General features: G+C 38.0%; 1 protein-coding gene and 1 pseudogene across 1 annotated transcript; both read left to right on the forward strand.

Annotated features, from left to right (window-relative positions):
- The first annotated feature begins 91 nt into the window (after positions 1-91).
- On the forward strand, positions 92-4,536 carry LOC121223398 (uncharacterized). The gene is made up of 2 exons (XM_041104800.1): positions 92-2,419; positions 3,915-4,536. The coding sequence occupies exon 1, from the start codon at positions 92-94 to the stop codon at positions 968-970; it is 879 nt and encodes a 292-aa protein (XP_040960734.1). The 3' UTR covers positions 971-2,419; positions 3,915-4,536.
- Positions 4,537-4,775: 239 nt separating this feature from the next.
- On the forward strand, positions 4,776-15,514 carry LOC107941201 (TMV resistance protein N-like; annotated as a pseudogene).
- The last annotated feature ends 328 nt before the right edge of the window (positions 15,515-15,842 follow it).

The following is a 15,842-nucleotide window of genomic DNA, read 5'->3' on the forward strand; positions in this document are numbered from 1 at the left end:
GATCCGGGAGTATGTTGCCAAGCTAAAGAGTCTATGTGCGCATCTAGAAGCGTCTGGAACATCTGTATCTGTGGCGGAACGAACGGCGGTGATGCTTGCGGCTCTTCTGTCCGAGTTCGAAGGTGTGGTCTCCTCCGCGTCGTTGTCCACGACTCCTCTTCCATTTCAGCGGCTGATGGATGTTTTGATTGAATATGAAAATCGTCATGTTCCGTCGGATCAGGAAGCCGTGTATAGTGCGAATCTGGTGGAAGATTCATCGGTCTCGGTCACGGATGGCGCGACGCGCGGGGGTCGTTCGGCTGTATATGGACGTGGAAAGAACTTCCGGCCACGTCTCCAATGTCAGATCTGCTCTAGGTTTGGCCACGTTGCTCAGCGCTGCTACTATCGGTACCACCGTGACGAGGTGACTCCAATGCAGTTTTTGGTGCCGCTCTCTCGTGAATCCGGAGATCGTGGCTGGTCTTCAACATCAAATACACGGCCTAGATTTTCGAATCTTGGTCAAGGCCTTAGTCAATATAATGCTGAATCTGGTCAAAATCATTATGGCTATGGTCAAAATAGCTTTTCACTTGGTCAAAATTATTGTGCTGATGGTTTTAATAATATTTGTGGTCAGTATGCAGGGCCGATTGGTGGTGGGCCCAGGTTAGGTGTTGAGAACCATGCGTCTAGGCCACACACATTTGGGCCGAATGGTGGAGGTGTCAGGCCGAATTTTGAAAATCATGGGTATAGGCCACAAACAAGTGGGCCGAATGGTGGAGGGCCTAATGGTGGATTTAATAGCAATTTTGGGCAATTGATGGCTTTGGGCCGAATGATGGTATTGGGCTGCCTGCTACTAACCTTGTTTCGAATAATGTACAGCTTAATTCGACTACACCATATGTTCCGTGGCGGACTAAGCCGCGAGCTCGTGTTTTCTCTGCTTCAAATCCGTGCTTTGGACTTCCTAGGCTAGGAGCATGCTTCTGACTATTCGGATCCGTCTGTCTCAGGTTCGCATATCAACTTTGCACAATGTGGGGCTAGTGGGGATGGATCTGACTCCCCGGCTCCTGGGCCAGCTGGTTCGACATCCTGGTATCCTGATTCGGGTGCCAGTAATCATGTGTGTCAAGATGATTCGACACTCCATGATGTTGTTCCATATTCAGGTATGTCGTCTCTTTTAATGGGTGATGGTACACCTGCTATGATATCGTCTATTGGTCAAGGTGTTTTGTCTACACAATCTAGGGTACTTCGGTTGTCTAATGTTTTATGTGTTCCGGCTATTAGGAAGAATTTATTATCCGTATCACAGTTTGCAACTGATAATGATGTTTTCTTTGAGTTTCACCTCATCTATTGTGTGATAAAGGACAGAGTGACACAGAAGATTTTGCTGACGGGCCATATACATAATGGGCTATATCAGTTTTCCATATCAGATGCGTCTGTTCCTGTTACGTTTCATTCGTCTACTGCTCAGGTTGAAATTCCAACTACGACTGCTGACAGTGAGTTGTGTTCTTTATGGCATAAACATCTTGGTCATCCATCGTTAAATATTGTTAAGAATGTTCTTGATCAATGTCAATTCAAATTCAATAAAATTGCTATGAATAAAGTTGCTATGAGTGATGTTTGTACTGCTTGTAAAAAGGGAAAGTTTCATAAATTGCCATTTTCAGATTCTACTACTGAATATGCTAATCTTTTTTCGTTGATTGTTTCGGATGTATGGGGACCTGCCTCAGTTGCTTCTGGTTCAAATTGGTATTATGTCTCGTTTGTTGATATGTGTTTTAGGTTCACTTGGGTATACTTAATACGGCAGAAGCCTTAAGCGGTGACTTGCTTCATTCAGTTTCAGAGGCTAGTTCAGAATCAATTTGGCAAGACCATCAAACAATTTCAGAGCGACTGGGGTGGGGAATATCGAGCGTTTGCTTCAGTTTTGGCGTCTCACGGTATCATTCATCGAGTCACCTATCCTCATACGTCTGAACAAAATGGAGTTGCGGAGCGTAAGCATCGACATATAGTAGAAATGGGGCTCACTCTTTTAGCTCAAGCGGGACATTCAATGGAATTCTGGTCATATGCCTTTGCTTGTGCAGTTCATTTAATAAATCGTCTTCCCACACCAGTACTGGATGGTAAGACACCATATAGATCCTTGTATGGGCGCGACCCTACCTATGATCATTTACGTGTTTTTGGATGTTGTTGTTGCCCGTATTTGCGCCCATTCCAGCGCCATAAGTTGGATTTTCGATCTCAACCGTGCACGTTTTTGGGGTATAGTTCTTGCCACAAAGGTTACCAATGCCTTTTACCTGATGGTCGAATCATTGTCTCTCGTCATGTTGAGTTTGATGAGTCACGATTTCTCTCTCCGACGACTCTACGGTCTACTAAGAAGGTGAGTACTATTTCTTCCTGTTTTCCTGTGCTCAAAAATAATTTGTCTTGTCGTCAAAACTCCGGTATTAGTTCTGTGTGCCCGTGCCCAAGTACTTTGAATGAGACTTTGATTCCTCAGAGTGGTGTAGATGTGGTTCCAACAAATGCTAATTCCCCTAATGAACCATCTTTGAATGGGGTTGTGATTCCTCAGAGTGGTGTAGATGTGGTTCCAACAAATGCTAATTCTCCTAGTAATTCCTCTCATAGTAGCTCGTCATATTCTGGTGATCAGTCTCCCACACCAGTTGTTCCAATCCCATCTGTTCCTACAGGACCAGAGATTTCTATAACTGATGTGAATGTCCACCCCATGATTACTAGGTCAAAGGTTGGTGTTTTTAAACCTAGAGTGCTTGCTGTTGAAGTCATAGAGCCGTCAACGATTGAGGAGGCTTTTGCGAGCCCTGAGTGGCAGTCTGCTGCTCAAGCTGAGTATGATGCCCTGATTCGCAATGGTACCTGGGAACTAGTCTCTTTACCATCGGGTCATAAAGTTATTGGTTGCAAATGGTTGTTTAAAGTTAAGAAAAACCCAGATGGTATGGTAGAACGGTATAAAGCACGTCTGGTTGCGAAAGGTTGTTCTCAAGTTCCAGGTTGTGATTTTCAAGAAACATTTAGTCAAGTAGTAAAACCCGCTACTATAAGGGTTATATTGTCGGTTGCAGTTACTAAAGGATGGTTGTTTCGACAAGTTGATGTTAAAAATGCCTTCTTGAATGGGGATGTTGATAGTAAAGTGTTCATGCAACAACCTCCTGGCTATGTTAAGCTTGGGGTTGATGGGAGACCTTTGGTTTGTCGGTTAAAAAAGGCTTTGTATGGTCTGCGTCAGGCTCCGAGAGCTTGGTTTGAGAAGTTGAAAGCATTTCTCTTGATGGTTGGTTTTGCTGGGTCAAAATCAGATGCGTCTTTGTTTGTGCGAATTCAGTCTGACTGCACTATCTATGTTCTTGTGTATGTTGATGACATAATCATAACTGGGGATGTACCATCATCTATTGACTGGTTTGTGAAGCTGTTGAATGCTGAATTCTCGTTGAAAGATATGGGTGATTTGCATTATTTTTTGGGTATTGAGGTCACTCGGTCCTCTTTCAAGTGTCTTCATTTGTGTCAGAGAAAGTACATCTGGGATTTGTTGAATCGTAGTGGTTTGTCTAATGCTAAAAGTGTTCATACGCCCATGATTAGTTCGTTACATATTTCTAAGAGTGACGGGATCCTCTATCTGATCCAACGGAATACAGAAGTTTGGCTGGTGCATTACAGTATGTCATCATGACTAGGCCTGATATTGCATATGCAGTAAACAGGATTTGTCAATTCATGCATAGTCTGACCACAGTACATATGGCTGCTCTTAAAAGGATATTGCGATATTTTTGGTACTCTTGATTTTGGAATTGTTTTTCGTCAATCTGATTCTTTGTCCTTAGTTGGTTTTTCAGATGCAAACTGGGGGTTGGATTTTGATGACCGGCAATCTGCTTCGGGATATTGTGTATTTTTTGGGTCCAATCCTGTGTCGTGGTCCTCTAAGAAACAGCAAGTGGTGTCTCGGTCTACGGCTGAAGCTGAATATCGAAGTCTGGCTGCTGTCACTAGTGATATTTTGTGGATCCTTTCGTTACTTCAAGAGCTACATATTGGGTTGCCTACTCAGCCCAATATTTGGTGTGATAGCTCCAGTGCAGTAGCTGTTGCTGCCAATCCTGTGCTACACTCTAAGTTTAAACATGTGGAGTTAGATTTATTCTTTGTTCGTGAGAAGGTTGCCGATGGCTCGGTTTTGATCAGGGAAGTTCCTGCGTCTGATCAAGTTGCTGATGTTTTAACTAAACCACTGTCTGTTTCATGTTTTTCTCGGTTTAGATCTTTTCTTCGGGTTGTTCCCGTAGAGAAGATGGATGCATGTTAGTGATAGTATCTGTTAGCGAGGTAGTTAAGGTCAGCTGAGTTGTTAGCTAAGTAGTTAAGCAAGGAAGTTATTTTCTTCCTATAAATATAGTCATTTGGGTTTGTATTGAACGAAGTAAATAGAAAGAAATAAAATTCAAAATAGATTTGTTCTACAATCTTCTCTATTTTACCTAGTTTCTTTCAACCATTCAGTCCTGTCCTTTTTTTTTTGGTATATTTTGGTAAATAATTTTTTTATATATTATTTTGGTATTTTTTATTTCTTTTGTATTATTTTAGTAAAAAACCCAAAATTTGAACAACTAATTTTAAAAATTATTAACGAATTTTAAATATATCAAAGCACTCTTACCTTTCCGATTCTTCCGGAAATAACATCATCACTCATTTCAGACCCTTGTATTAATGTGTTGCATGTTCTCTTTCTTGATGCTCATATTCTTGACTGTTTCAGTTTCTCTCGATATTGAACCATCAATTACTTTTTGTGATTTTTGAACACCAGATTCAGATATCTTTTTTCTTCTCATAATTCCTCATGTTGCGGTTACCTTCATCTTCCTCATCTATTTCTAGAAAAAAATATGATGTTTTCTTGAGTTTTAGAGGTGAAGATACCCGCAAGAACTTCACAGATCATCTCTATGAAGCTCTAATGAGGAATGGAATCCACACTTTCAGGGACGACCCTAAACTGGAGACCGGCGAAGAAATCGCACCTGAACTGTTTAAAGCCATTCAACAATCATGGTGCTCCATAATCATTTTCTCCGAAACCTATGCCTTTTCAAGTTGGTGCTTGGAGGAGCTTGCTGAGATTGTTAAGCACAAAAACGAGAAGAGACAGGAAGTATTTCCCATTTTCTACAATGTGGATCCTTCTGATTTAAGGAAACAAAAAGGTAAAGTTGAAGAAGCCTTTGTTGAACATGAAGAGAGATACAAAGAAGATAAAAACAAGGTCCAAAAGTGGCGAAACGCTTTGACCCAAGTGGCTAACATCAAAGGATGGCATTTAAATAATAGGTAAATCATCGTTTGCTTCTCTAATTTCTAGCTAGTTTTAATGACTACATGATCCTCTTTTTTTTTTCCGGATAACATGCTATATGTATATATTTAAAAGTTTTTATTATCTACGTATTTAATTGTAAAGTTCCATTAAACTAAAGGGCAAGTTCTGTATTTTTTTTGTCCTAAAAAATCTTGCCTTCTTATTCTTGATTTGTGTTTGCTCCCAAATTACCTATGTGTTGTGTTAATGATTCATTGAACGAACTTTAAAGAAAAGAAAAAGAAGTGCATTCGAAAGATATCAGCAAAATTTTATTTGAAACACCTGAATCTTGTTTCTATGTAGGCATGAAGCACAATTTATCGGAGATATTGTTAAGAAGCTATCAGTAAAATTATGTGAAACATATCCTATTGCTGCTACCGATGAGCTGATCGGAATTAGTTCACGCTTGAAAGAGTTATATTCAAAAATGGAGATTGGGGAAGATGATGTCCGTGTTATAGGAATTTGCGCAATGGGTGGTATCGGTAAAACGACTCTTGCAAGAGTTATGTATGATCAAATGTCATCTCATTTTGAAGGCAAAAGCTTTCTTGCTAATGTTCGAGAAGTTTCACAAAAACGCGGACTTGTTCATTTACAAAAACAACTTCTTACTCAAACCTTGCTTGATGAAGGTTTCAATTTTTCCGATGTTTACGAAGGGAATGCCATCATTAGCCACAGATTGTCTCACAAAAAGGTTCTTGTTGTTCTTGATGATGTTGATAACATACAACACTTGAAATGCTTGGCTGGTAGGCATGATTGGTTCGGTTTGGGGAGCAGAATCATTATAACAACAAGAGACGAACATTTACTCCGATATTTCCGAGTTGATGGTATGTACAAGCCAGCAGCACTGAATGAAAATGAAGCACTTCGGCTTTTCAATTTGAAAGCTTTCAACAGGGAGACAGTGCCAGAAGAGGATTTCGTTGAGCTTGCTAAACATATTGTAGGTTATGCTGGCGGTCTCCCCTTAGCTCTTGAAGTTTTGGGTTCTTTTCTGTGCGGTAGAGATGTAACTCAGTGGAAGAGTGCATTTGAAAGACTTAAAAAAGATTCTAATAAAGAAATTTTGGATAGACTTCGAATAAGTTTTGATGGATTGGAAGAAAGGGAGAAGAATATATTTCTAGACATAGCATGCTTCTTCAACAGAGAGACTAAAGAAGTTATAACGAAAGTATTGGATGGTTGTGAGTTTTTCCCAGATATTGGAATTGATGTTTTTATTAAGAAATCTCTTATAAAATTTGACAGACACAATCAATATATCCAGATGCATGACTTGTTGAAAGAAATGGGGAGAAAAATTGTTAAAGATAAATCTGTAGATGAACCTGGAAAACGTTGTAGATTGTGGGAGGAAAATGACATCCATCATGTCCTAACAAAAAATACCGTGAGTTATTATAATATATAAATGTAAAATTTTTATTACTTTTATCATGTAATTTATTTAATGTATTTTGTGCTTTTTTTATTTATTATTTTCAGGCTACAGAAACAATTGAAAGCATGATAATTCACAATAAAAGGTAAGAAAACAAACATATTATGTATCAATGTATGTTATTTTTAATTTTTTAGTAATATTTGATGTTTAGTTAATGTATAAGATTCATGCATCATCATTGAAAAATTTATAAAAAAAAAAAAATTCTTTTAGTCCTTCATTTAATTTTTCGTCTCTTTTAATCGTTGGTCTAAGTTAAATTTTGTTAACTTTACTATGTGGCATATACATGGATGACATGTCAACATTTAATTAAAAATTTTAAAATAATATTTATTTATATTAATGAGAATAATTAATAATTAATTATGTTTAACTAAAATTACTAGTATTTATTTAATTATTTATAGGTCCTACATAGTTTTTGTTTTATTTAGTGATGAGGTATACTATTTTTATTCATTCATGATACATGAGTGGACCTGTCCATTGCTGACTTGGACCAGCTTGATTCAGGCTTGGTCAAGGTTTTTATGTCTCGGGCTGGCTCGACCGAAATTTAATTTAAATAATAAAAATATTTTTGAAATAAATTTAATTATAAAATATTATTATAATTTTATTTATTTTTATTAATTTATGAATAGTGAAATGAGCTTTTTGAGCGTAGTGGACAGAACACGGGTTTGGGTTTAAATTTTTTTTAAATCGGATTTGTGGCTTGACACTACTCATAAACAGATGTTTGTATGAAGTTCATGCACGGCATCAAATATTATTCTTCAATTTTTATTTTTATTTTTTAAGTTTGTATTAGTGTATTTGAAAATTCTTTGAAAGTTTAGATCCCTGTAAGTTGTATTTGGATATGCAATATGCATGGGTTAGGAGTGTTTGAACAAATCATTTGAAACAAATAGTGATGAAGAGCATTATTTTGCTTTTGTATATTTTTAAGCTCACTTTTGTTTTACCATGGTTGTCAGAGAATCGAACAAAACTCTCAATTTGAATGTTAACAGCTTTTCAAAGGTGAAATAATTGAGATTGCTCAAAGTTCATTGCCTCTCAAGTTGTGATAATTTGAAGTTTCTTTCCAACGAGTTACGACTTTTAGAATGGATAAGATATCCTTTAAAATCGTTGCCTTCAAGCTTCCAACTGGACAACCTTGTTGCACTTCTCTTGCCATACAGTCGCATTGAACAACTTTGGAAGGGAAATATAGTAAGAACTAATTCATCTTATCCCTGTCTTTTAGCTTATTTTAAGATGAATGATTAAAATTTTATTAAGATGAAAAAATAGCAACAAAAATGAGTTTACTTAAGTTTTCTCTTTTCTATCTAATTTATTATTGTTTTCAGCAGCCCCTGTATAAGTTGAAAGTGTTCAACCTCAAAGGCTCCGAAAATCTAATCAAGACACCTGACTTTACAACAGCTCCAAATCTTGAAGTTTTGATTTTGAAAGGATGTACCAGATTAATAGATGTTCATCCATCCATAAGAGTTCTTACGAGGCTTAAACTTTTGAACTTAAAAGGCTGCAAAAGTCTTAGGAGTCTTCCAACCAAAATTGAATGGGAATCTCTTGAAACATTAAATCTGAAAGTGTTAAAAAAAGGCAGCAGCAACAATGAACAACAAAGAGCATAAGCTCATGAAAACAGCAAGCAAAAACTAATTGATAGGCTAAAGAAAAAATAACCGAATGAGAAAGTCCCCTTACTGCTTTCATTTCCATTTCAAAATATATAAGAGTTACAAAAGCAAGTCAGTTACCTAAACGTAACTACTCCCACCAAATTTGGCAAGTTGCCAACTAAAATAATACAAGTCAAAAGTTGAAAATAAATCAGCTATTACATCCATCATTTTCAAATCTAAAAGTACTAGCTTTAAATATCAAGCAACTTGCCAACTTGTTAACATCACAAAAAAAATACAAAATTTAAACAAAAAGTTGCTTCTGATTCAATCTTCAAACAGACATGCTGCTGCTGGAAGTTTGTTGCATTGCAGGCCAATGCTCAACACTCCTCCTTGGACTGTAGGCAACAAACACCGATTGAATTCCTTAAAAATTCAAACCTGATTGTGCCAAGAGGCTTTGTCAAAATGTCAGCCAATTGATCTTGTGAGCTGCAATGTATTAGACACACTTATTTGGATTGAACAACTTCTCGAACAAAGTAAAACTTGAGCTTAAAATGTTTGGTTTTGCCATGAAAAACAGGATTTTTGGAGATGGCAACTGCTGACTGGTTATCCACCATAATTTCAGTTGGCTCAAGCTGTTCTTCATTCAAATCACATAGCAACTTCCTAAGCCAAATGGCTTGATTCATTGCTGCAGCTGCTGCTATGTATTCGGCTTTAGCAGTAGACTGAGCAACAGTTTGTTGCTTCTTTGAACTCCAACTGAAAACTCCCGAACCAAGTGTAAAGAAGTAGCCTGAAGTACTTCTCATATCATCAACGGATCCACCCCAGTCACTATCTGAGTAGCCAGTTAATTTCAGCTCACTTCCTTTCTTGAACATTACACCAAACTTTAAAGTACCTTTGACATACCTGAGTATTCTCTTTGCTGCTTTCAAATGAGTTATATTGCAGCTGTGCATGAATCTAGACAGTAGACTAACTGAATGCATAAGGTCAGGTCTGGTTGCTGTCAAGTAAAGTAAACAACCAATCAGGCTTCTATACTCCTTTTCATCTACCTTTTCTTCATTTCCAAAGCTACTTAGTTTCTCTCCCACAGCTAATGGTGTGCTCACTGGTTTGCTGTTTTCCATATGAAACTTAGTGAGAATTTTCAAGGCAAATGCATGCTGGCTGATAAAAATGCCTTGATCAGACTGGTCTACTTCCATACCAAGGAAGTAAGTCATGATTCCCAAGTCTGTCATGTCAAAATGTCTTGCATATTCTTCTTGAACTCCTGAATCAAATCGACCCTGCTTCCAGTCACTAATAGATCATCCACATATATTGAGACAATCAACAAAGTCTCATCTTTGGACTTCTTTATAAACAAAGTTGGCTCACTCAAACTTTTCTCGAAATTGAGCCTAGACAGGTAAGCATCTATCTTGTCATACCAGGCTCGAGGAGCCTGTTTTAGTCCATAGAGTGCTTTCTTCAACTTGTAAACCTTGTCCTCCTTTCCTTGGACTTTAAATCCATCAGGCTGTTCAACATAAATTTCCTCTTTAAGGAAGCCATTCAGGAAAGCTGACTTGACATCAAGCTGATGGACCTTCCACTGTTTCTGTGCAGCGAAGGTAAATAGAAGCTTTATGGTATCCAGCCTTGCCACTGGAGCAAATTTCTCCTCAAAATCAATGCCAAACTGTTGATTGTACCCTTTCACCACAAGCCTTGCCTTGTGCTTGTTCAGAGAGCCATCTGCATTGAACTTGGCCCTGAAAACCCACTTGACACCTATGACCTTCTTTTGATCAGGTCTGTCTACCAGATCCCAAGTGTCATTTTTGTGGATCATGTCAATTTCAACCTCCATAGCCTTCTTCCAGCTCTTGCTTCTTGCAACTTCTTCATAGCTTGAAGGCTCAACAATGGCCACATTGCATCTTTGGTAGATATCAGCAATAGACCTGGTCCCTCTCACAGGAGCACCATCTACATTGGCATTACTGACTTCATTTTCTGCCAATTCCAGATTGCTGTCAATCTGCTCTTCTTCAAACTGACTTGTGTTAGAGCCATCTAGACTCCAAAACCTTCCTTCATCGAATTTGACATCCCTGCTTACCAAAATCTTCTTGGTTGAGGGATCAAATACTCTGTAGCCCTTCTTGCAGCTACTGTAGCCAACAAATATACCAGGAACTGACCTCTTCTCGAGCTTGGTTCTTCTTTCTGCAGGGACAAGTACAAAACACATGCAACCAAATACTTTTAAATGGGAAACAGTTGGTTTAAGATCATACCATGCTTCAAAAGGAGTTTTATCATTCACAGCATGTGTTGGCAGCCTATTGAGCAGGTAAACTGAGGTGTTGACTCCTTCAGCCCAAAAGATACTTGGAAGCTTGCTCTGAAACAGTAAACACCTGGTCATGTTCATCACTGTCCTGTTCTTCCTCTCACTGACTCCATTTTGCTGAGGAGTGTATACTGTGGTCAATTGATGATGGATTCCAGCCTGCTCACATAGCTTCTGAAATCTTTCAGACAAGTATTCAGAACCATTGTCTGTCCTCAAGGCCTTAATCCTGCAGCCTGTTTGATTTTCTGCCAATGCCTTGAACTTTCCAAAAACTTCAAACACTTCTGACTTCTGTTTCATGAAATAAACCCAACAAAATCTGGTCAGATCATCAATAAACAGTATAAAATACTTACTGCCATTCAGTGAAGGCGTCTTCATTGGTCCACAGACATCTGAGTGCACCAACTCAAGTCTTTCTCGAGCCCTCCATGCTTGGTTTACTGGAAAAGGCAACCTGGCCTGCTTGCCAAGCTGGCACACCTCACAAACACCTTCACTTGCACTAACCTTCACCATGTCCTCTGTCATATTCATTTTGTACAGCAAATCAAGTGATTTGAGGTTAACATGGCCAAACCTCTTGTGCCAAAGATCAGTATTGTCAACTGAGCTTGTATAGGCACTTTTCTCAAGCTGACTCACATCTAGCATAAAACATTTGTCTCCCATAGGTGCTGAGATAATCTCCCTACCATGAGCATCACTTATAACACAAGAATCATTCTTGAAAACTAGTGAAAAGCCTTTCTTGACTAGCTGGCCTACACTGAGTAAATTTTGGTCTATTTCTGGCACATAGAGCACATCAGAAATGATTTTGTTACCTGAACCAGTGTGAATCACCACATCACCTCTGCCTTTAGCTTCAATCAGATTCCCATTGCCTATCCTGACCTTTGAAGTAAAACTCCTATCAAGGTCCTTGAATAGGCTCTCATCTGATGCCATGTGATGTGAGCAGCCACTATCCACAAGCCAACTGCTCTTGCTGTTAGCTGCAAAACATAAAGCTGTAAATACATGCTCCTCTTGAGCTTGGACATCCTCGGCAGACTTGGCTTGTACTGGCTGTGCTTGTGCCGTCTCATGACTTCTACAGATTTTCTCATGATGGCCATGCTTCTTACAGCTTTTGCACTGTATGTCTGGTCTGGTCCAGCAATACTTCTCCAAATGATTAGTCTTCTTGCAGTGAACGCATGGTACCGGCATCTTTCTTTGATCTTTCCCTCTTTTCAAACCAAGGCTTCTTAGCTTTCTGACTTGAGCTGGAGCCTTCTCTGACCTTTGCTTGAAAAGCACCTTCAGGACTCTCCTCCTGCCTACTTGCTCTTCTCTGCTCAAGTGCATAGAGTGAGTTAACCAACTCAGACAAAGAAATGGTTGTGAGATCTCTCGAGTCTTCCAATGATGAGATTTTTGACTCAAACCTTTCAGGTAAGGTGGTAATAACCTTCTCAACAACCCTGCTGTCACTGAAATCTTCTCCAAGGAGTCTAATATTATTGACAGTAGCCATAATCCTATCAGAATATTGCTTGATAGTTTCTGACTCCTTCATCTTCAAATTTTCAAACTCCCTTCTAAGGTTGATGACTTGTTGCTGCCTAGTCTTGTCTGATCCCATGAACTCCTCTTTTAGCTTGTCCCAAGCTTGTTTGGGTGAGTCACAGGCCATGATGCGAGTAAAAATCACATCAGACACTCCATTCTGTAGGCAGGCCATGGCTTTATGCTTCTTGGCTCGCTCCTCACCATGTTGCCTGATCTGAGCAATGGTTGGATTTGCTCTCAGTGGTGGTGGCTCGACATCATTTTCAACTGCACTCCACAGATCAAGTGCTTGGAGGTAAGTTTTCATTTTAACTACCCAAATGTGGTAGTTTTCTCCAGCAAAAATTGGTGGTGGAGGAGGTGCAAAGCTCATGTTGCTGAAACTGGTTTGACAAACACGATTTTTTAAGTTTATTTTGAAACAAAAAACTTAAACAACAGAGGTCCTCAAAGACAAGAGGCTCTGATTACCATTTGTTAAAAAAAAGGCAGCAGCAACAATGAACAACAAAGAGCATAAGCTCATGAAAACAGCAAGCAAAAACTAATTGATAGGCTAAAGAAAAAATAACCGAATGAGAAAGTCCCCATACTGCTTTCATTTCCATTTCAAAATATATAAGAGTTACAAAAGCAAGTCAATTACCTAAACGTAACTACTCCCACCAAATTTGGCAAGTTGCCAACTAAAATAATACAAGTCAAAAGCTGAAAATAAATCAGCTATTACATCCATCATTTTCAAATCTAAAAGTACTAGCTTTAAATATCAAGCAACTTGCCAACTTGTTAACATCACAAAAAAAATACAAAATTTAAACAAAAAGTTGCTTCTGATTCAATCTTCAAACAGACATGCTGCTGCTGGAAGTTTGTTGCATTGCAGGCCAATGCTCAACAGAAAGACTGCAGTAACCTTGTGAGTCTCCCAAGCAGCATAGGTGGGTGTAAGGGTTTAAGAGCTCTTAATCTTTCTGGTTGTTATAAAGTTGAAAATTTGTCAGAGAATTTGAAGCAACTAGAGCTTTTGGAAGAGCTTGACTTAAGTGAAACAGCCAGGAGAAGACCATCTTTCATTTTTCAACTTAAAAATCTTAAAGTTTTGTATTTCAATGGGAGCAAGGGAGCATCATCTAAGTTACGAATGAATCTACCTTCCTTATTGAAGTTAAACCAAAGAGCAATGATAGAACCCATGCCTCTGATGTTACATTCATTGTCAGGTTTGAGTTCATTAAGAGAGTTGAAACTTAGGGACTGCAATCTTTGTGATATTCCTAATGATATTTCTTCTCTATCCTCTTTTGACTTTTCTTGATCTTAGTGGTAACAATTTCATCAGTGTACCTTCGTCTATTACTCGACTTTCCAAGATTGATACTCTTCGATTGGATAATTGCAAGGAGCTTAAATCATTGCCTGAGCTTCTAACAAATATAGGAACTGTGTTGGTATCTGGTTGTGTTTCGCTTGAAGCAATTGCAAATCCATCAAAAGTATGCAATTCAGTGAATTGGGCGGATATTAGAGGAATTAACTGTTACAGATTAGCTGAGACAATGAATGTAGTAACATTGCTGAAAAAAAAATTAAGGTTAGTTAATATCTCTGGTTCTCTTGCAAAATCTCATACTTGATTATTTATGATGTTCGTTAGTTACTAAACAAGTAGAGTTATGTTTTGCAGGCACCTGGAAATTTAAGAAAAAAGTTTACTGTTATTATACCTGGAAGTGAAATTCCAGAATGGTTCAACCATCAGAGCGCGGGGTTTTCAATCAAGATACCACTGCCTCACAATATTTGGAATGATAGTCAATGGATGGGAGTAGCTTGGTGCTGCACTTTTGTCACTGCTGATACTTCCAGGCGTGAGCATCTTGCGTCTAATGTTATTTTCCATCATAAAAATTGTGGACAAGCTGGTTGTGATGAATGTGTTCTTCTGGATCGTATTGGCTTTCCTTTTGGCAAAAGTTATTACTCTAACCAACCCGCAACGAAGGACCACCTTTTTCTTCGTTATTGTTCGCCTGCCAGCTTACTAGATCGAGATTTCTTGAACGGTGAATGTGTTGAAAGTGAAAGCGAGAATTTATCAACATTAGATCTCTCAAATCAGGAATTCAATGAGCTTCAGCTGCATATGAAATATTTTTGTGATCATAATCACTCAGTTAAGGTGAAAAAATGTGGGGTTAGATTAGTGTATGAGCAAGATTTGGAAGATGTCCAAGAGCAGCACAGCAATCAAACTTGTGTAACAATTGAAGAAATGAATGAAGACTCTATTGCTGAGGGATCAATAGCTAATAGTTCCTTGTAAAGTGAAAACGTAATGTCTATGAAGAGACGGAGGCAGAGGTAGAGTCACAATCAAAACCGATAGAAAAGTTTTTTAATTTTATTAGGCGTCGGCAGTGAAGAAACATTAATTTATGGTAAAATTCTGGTCATTGGTTGTCTTAATAATTCTTTATGTTATTTTTTCTATATAAAAGAATATATATATTCTTTTTCAGGTCGAAGAAGATATATTGAGCTTGGGACAAAAATGTCAGTGAAAGTGGGATCAGCTCAAATATGTTTACTGCCTTCGTGCTTATTGATCTTTATTTGGTGAGGTCATTGTTAGAGTGTTGTCTACTACACTTGGATGTTCTGTTGTTGTTGCTTGATTTTCTGTTGCGCAGGCGAAAACTGGTGTATTTTATTTATTGATATAATGTTGTTAGAGCTGAGCCCAAGTTATATCTGTTACCCTTGTGGTGGGATAATTAATTACTTCATTCCGTAATTATGTGGTAGCGGGTTCATTTCCTACTCATGAGAATGGAACACGCTTTATGGCTAGCTTTACCTGTTCAAGGAACACCCGCGAAAGGCTAGTCAATTCTACCGGCGGTAGATACTCTGGTTTCACTAAAAGAAAATGTTGTTTAGCTAGTATTTCAGGTTGAGGTAAATGTGCCTACTAATTTCTCTCAAATTTCTCTTACTTTGTTACTTTCTAAAATTTGCATGCCGGAATTCCTAATTTGGTAACTACTCTTTTTTTTAAGCTTTATTGATTAATTTATAAAAACAATTAGGATTATGGTTTTTCTTGTGATAGATTAGTAACTTAATGCAAGATTTAGTGACACCTGACTTACTAATATTTTTTAAGCTTTATTGATTAATCTATAAAGAGGGGTAGATAAATTATACTCAACTGCTCAAAGTGGTACTTAAATTTTACCCAATGGTTAAAACAAATCTCTTAATCAATTATTTGTGACACTTGACAATTTTTAACTAAAAAATAAAATAAAAATTATTTTTTTAAATTTAAAAAAAAAACTTATAAACATACCCATCTCT

This window comes from Gossypium hirsutum, chromosome D11, assembly GCF_007990345.1.
Source record: "Gossypium hirsutum isolate 1008001.06 chromosome D11, Gossypium_hirsutum_v2.1, whole genome shotgun sequence".
NCBI classification, from domain to species: domain Eukaryota; kingdom Viridiplantae; phylum Streptophyta; class Magnoliopsida; order Malvales; family Malvaceae; genus Gossypium; species Gossypium hirsutum.

Coding starts and splice junctions, on each gene's coding strand:
- LOC121223398 (XM_041104800.1), top strand. CDS start 92: ATGCTTGCGGCTCTTCTGTCCGAGTTCGAAGGTGTGGTCTCCTCCGCG.